This window comes from Trypanosoma theileri, assembly GCF_002087225.1.
Source record: "Trypanosoma theileri isolate Edinburgh chromosome Unknown TM35_Tth_46_V1, whole genome shotgun sequence".
NCBI lineage: Eukaryota > Euglenozoa > Kinetoplastea > Trypanosomatida > Trypanosomatidae > Trypanosoma > Trypanosoma theileri.
Genome location: NW_021639888.1, coordinates 174,659 through 179,124, shown reverse-complemented (window position 1 = coordinate 179,124; position 4,466 = coordinate 174,659). Strand labels below are relative to the sequence as shown.

Here is a 4,466-nt window from a genome sequence, read left to right as displayed (position 1 = left end):
CCCGCTTAGCCCTTCAAGTCCGTTCCCTTGACTGTCGTTTCGCTAGATAGTAACTCGGGACAGAGGGAATCTCATTAATCCATTCATGTGTGAACCCAATTGCACCGCAGGGCAGTGGGTTGGCGTAAAGGATCCACACCGCCACTCCAGTCGCTCACACACATGTCGATGGATATCACCACGCCGCCATTCAATGCACCCCACAGAGGCCGCAGCGGAGTGGTCCAGCAACACAACGGCATCCTTTCCACTCACAGTGCACACACACACAATGACAGTCCCACATGCTCATGTCAGAAAGGCACTGCCGCATTCACTAAAATATACACCGGTGTCACACACCTACAGAGAGGAATAGAAAAACACAAAAGAAAAGAAAAACACAGGAAAAGAACAACAACAGGATACCAACAGCACACAAAGCACTCACAATACAATAATCACAGGTGCCACTCTCACCAGAAAAAAACATTCACCCACACCAGTACATCAACTCAACCCCCAAAAAGAAAAAAAACAGACCCATTACGTGGAGCCAAGGCGGAACAGTCTCAGTCCATCTCCCCGCAGGCCGCAGTCACTCAAGCAAGCCACACAACAAACAACACACACCACAAGGGCACAAATATGTTCGTGGCAATGCCGTGTGAGTGACACCACCGAGAGAGAAGGTGAGAACAAAGAAATGTGTTTTCATTACGTGGGTGGCGTGAGTAGCAAACCCAAACACACAAAGGAACACACAACAGAGGGGCACACTCAAACACCCATAACCCACCAATCTTTATACCAAAATAAAAATGTAAAAAAAAGAGTGACTGCGTGAGGCAGACACAATAATAGAGCAAAAGAAAGAAAGAAAAAGAAATTCATTACTTAATGTGACTGCGATGCCTGGACACAGTCCAATCCACTCCAAGGTTAACAACGGAAAATCACTGTGTACTGAACCTGCCGTTCCCATATCTTTATTCTTGATGTCCGTGCAGCAGTTTGTATATAATGAAAAAAAAAAGAATCATTTCATAAAAATGAACACACAAGATACACAAGGTGTATAGGAAACGCAAAAGAGAAACACACAGCTGCACATAACACGTGCAATGAAATTATAATGAAACATACACACAGAAGGGAAAAACAATGAAATGAAAACAAAACAAAATGAAAAGAAAGCCGTGATCACCATGTGAATATGTTCAGGAGGCAAAAACACAATTCCCGACAACGTGTGTGTCTCTTTCGTACAGGGCGAGCAATGGGAATGATGCACACATGATGACAGTCCACACACACACAAAGAGAAGGAGGGTTGGTAGTGTGTGTGTTTGTGTGTCTTGAACCTCCTGCCATTCTTTACATTTCAGTCACAGCAATTAAAACACATCAGGATTGTATACCATTCCCATGGGTAAAAGCAATAGTTATTAATATCACGGAACACACACACATCACCAGGTATGCACAGTGAATGGCGGCAAAACAGAGCCCAGATAATAATGCCAACAAACAAAGAGGACACTCCCCTCACAAAATGATGGTTTGTCATGTGATGAGTGCCATAGGGAGTCCAATAGACTTGTTCAGCAAAAAATGCAAACAAGAGATTTATCGTGCTGGAAGAGAAAAAAAAGAAACATTAAAATTCAACCAAAAGTACAGTGCCCTTACAATGCATCCATATCCACTTAAACAAAGGTTAACTGTGCAACTGTGTCATGGGAACACCAATCAGCACACGAGAGTGTAGCCCAACACACACAGCAGAAGCAGCAGTAAGGGACTGTGCGCTAATGCGGGACTGTAGCTGTTGTCATTCCTCTTAGTCGCTTCTGCTTTTTTTTTCGCCTCTTCCGCTGCCCGTTCCAGCTGTTCTTTTTCCTTTTTCTTCAGTGCTTCTCTAGCCCCTTGAGCCTTTTCTTCTGCTTCCTTCCTCTCCTGATCTTGTTTAGCCTTTTCTTCTTCGGCTCTTTTTTCATCAGCTTTTCTCTTCTCCGCCTCTTCGGCTGCTGCCTTTTTCTTCCTTTCCATTTCTTCTTGAGCCATTCTCTCCCGTTCCCTGGCCAGTCTCTGTTCTTCTTTCAGTTTCTCTTGCCTCTCTCTTTCTTGTCTCGCCGCCTCATCCTTTCTCGCCTGTTCTTCTTTAGCCAACCGATCTGCCTCTGCCTTCCTCTCCACTGGTATGAGTTCTTTTATTCTCTTTTTTTCCGCCTTCATTCTCACACCAATGGTCACACCCTTTTTCGGTTTAGCCGTACCAATGGGCCTCGCATCCACTGCCTTCAAAACATTCTTGCATGGGGTATCGATCTCTTTGATCGCACTCAGAATCCCGTCGATCTTCCCTGCATCACCCTCCACCTTGTTTGTTTTAATCTCCGTGAGTTTATTTTTTACACCCTCCATCGTGTTCTGCACCTCCTTTATACGTCCCCGAACCTCTGACTCGGTAACAATACTCAATCCATTCAACTTAACATATTTTTCCGTGATAGCAAATAATTCATGGTACGTTTTGTTACTGTCTTTGGCGATCTTTATCTTATCCGGTGTCCAGTACGTTACATTTGCTTCTGCTAGTTTTCTCAAATAATACTCTCGGGTTTCGTTGAAGTCCCTAACTGCATCTTCCAGTGTACCAAGTGAGGGCAAGCCATGCCACCTTGCACCCCATACTTCGTACACACGTGATTCTGTGTTCGTAACTGCTTCTTTGATCTTCTGCACCAATTCTTTGATTTTGTTTTCATCTCCATCCACCATTTTGTATTTTGTGCCCCCCTTCACCACCGCTTTCTTATCAAGTTCCTCCACAAGTTCTTTAACCGCCATGGCGGTGGAGTTGGCAAGTTGGGAACTTGCGTTCGTCGAGTTCACAACCTCCTCCCATACTGCTGAATAACCTCTTCCCTCGGCAAGGTGTTCGTCCACCGTATTTATCCATGCCCTTGCCTTATTCTCCGCCGCCAAAACATCTTGGTGTTCGTCCAGTACTTCTTCGTCACGTTTCAAACCATCCGCCGCCACCCTCCCCGAGGGATCCGCATATGACACACACACGCAGCACTGCAGAAGTACCAACAGGTACACCACGCGGCGCAGTTGGATGAACATCGTTGTCATGATTGTCACTGTGGGTTGCTTGGGTCTGTGGTAACAAGGAAGAAGAGAAAAAGGAGAAAAGAGACGCACACCCGACACCAAAGCAGTGGGTACACATCAACAAAAGAAAGAGTGAGAGAATACACATCACAAGAGCAATCAAACACAACCCAATGAGGGGAACACAACAGTAAACCACACACCCAATAAAACACACCCAGAGTTACACAGATATTGAAACAACACCTTGAATTTAGAAAGAAGTGGAAAACAAATGGTATCAAAACAATATTAAATAAACGTCTCTACACACACTCCAATATCTTACTCGGTATTCATACACACAAAGTGTGTCTGTATTCTCATTATAATAAAACCATTACCAGGCAGTTTGAACACCAAAATACACCAAAACCACAGTGTACGCCCGGCAGCAAACAAAAACAATACCACAAAACAATCAGCAAAACAAAGAGAGTGTACAATAATCAACACACTTCCAAACAAAAAAAACAAAAAAACCAATGCATCACCATAATATTTATACCAACACCACAATTGGAATCCAAAACCCACTCACCCACAACCATAACAATAAATGACTGCATACATCACTGTAATACCATGCCACTCTTTACAAACAGAAGGCAACACACACAATTACTCTCTCACACACACATATTACCTCTTTATTTATCCTTATTACTATTATTTTATTTTTTCCCCTCAGAATGCCGGTTTATCTTCTCTTCTCCCACAACATTATCATCAAAAAAAAAAAAAAATCACATCCACCCACACACATCCTTTACTCCATGGTGTGTATTGGGAGGGTAATATCAAACATATTCCCTTCCACCCCCCACCCAATGAACCCCCCACACCGCATCACCACGTTTTTCTTTTTGTTCTTCGTAGCGTTATGGATATTACTCCAATGGTACGGCTATCAACCGTACACCGTAGAGCACCTAATTACCGACTTACGAGTGGTTCCGAAGGAGAAGATCCCTTCATTTTATAGGATCCTCAAGCTCTTGTAATATGATTTTTCGTTGTAGCCCGTTCCCAAACGAGAGAACCAGTCTACGAGAAATCTGATCGAGTAAACCCTACCAGATTTCTCTACTCTCACTTTTCTTACCCAAAACCCGTCCTCAAGTCTCCTTTTTTTTTTTTTTTTTTTTGGGGTTTTTTTTTTTTTTTTTGAAAGATTGGCCTCAATGAACTCCTATTTATTTTATTGCTTCTTGGGTCGGCGACAGACGTCTTGAGCGTACTCTTCCATCAAGGTTTCCATATTCGAGCTCGTCGCTTATTTTAGAGGGGGAGGTAGGCTGTGTAGGGTTTCTAGGATGTGAAAA

At 43.5% G+C, this 4,466-nt stretch overlaps 1 protein-coding gene across 1 annotated transcript; it reads right to left on the bottom strand.

Annotated features, from left to right (window-relative positions):
- Nucleotides 1-1,731: 1,731 nt before the first annotated feature.
- Nucleotides 1,732-3,123, bottom strand: TM35_000461780 (uncharacterized protein; the record flags this gene model as incomplete). The annotated part of the gene is made up of 1 exon (XM_029030357.1): nucleotides 1,732-3,123. One exon carries the CDS (start codon nucleotides 3,121-3,123, stop codon nucleotides 1,732-1,734), a length of 1,392 nt encoding a protein of 463 aa, XP_028878425.1.
- Between the last annotated feature and the right edge of the window lie 1,343 nt (nucleotides 3,124-4,466).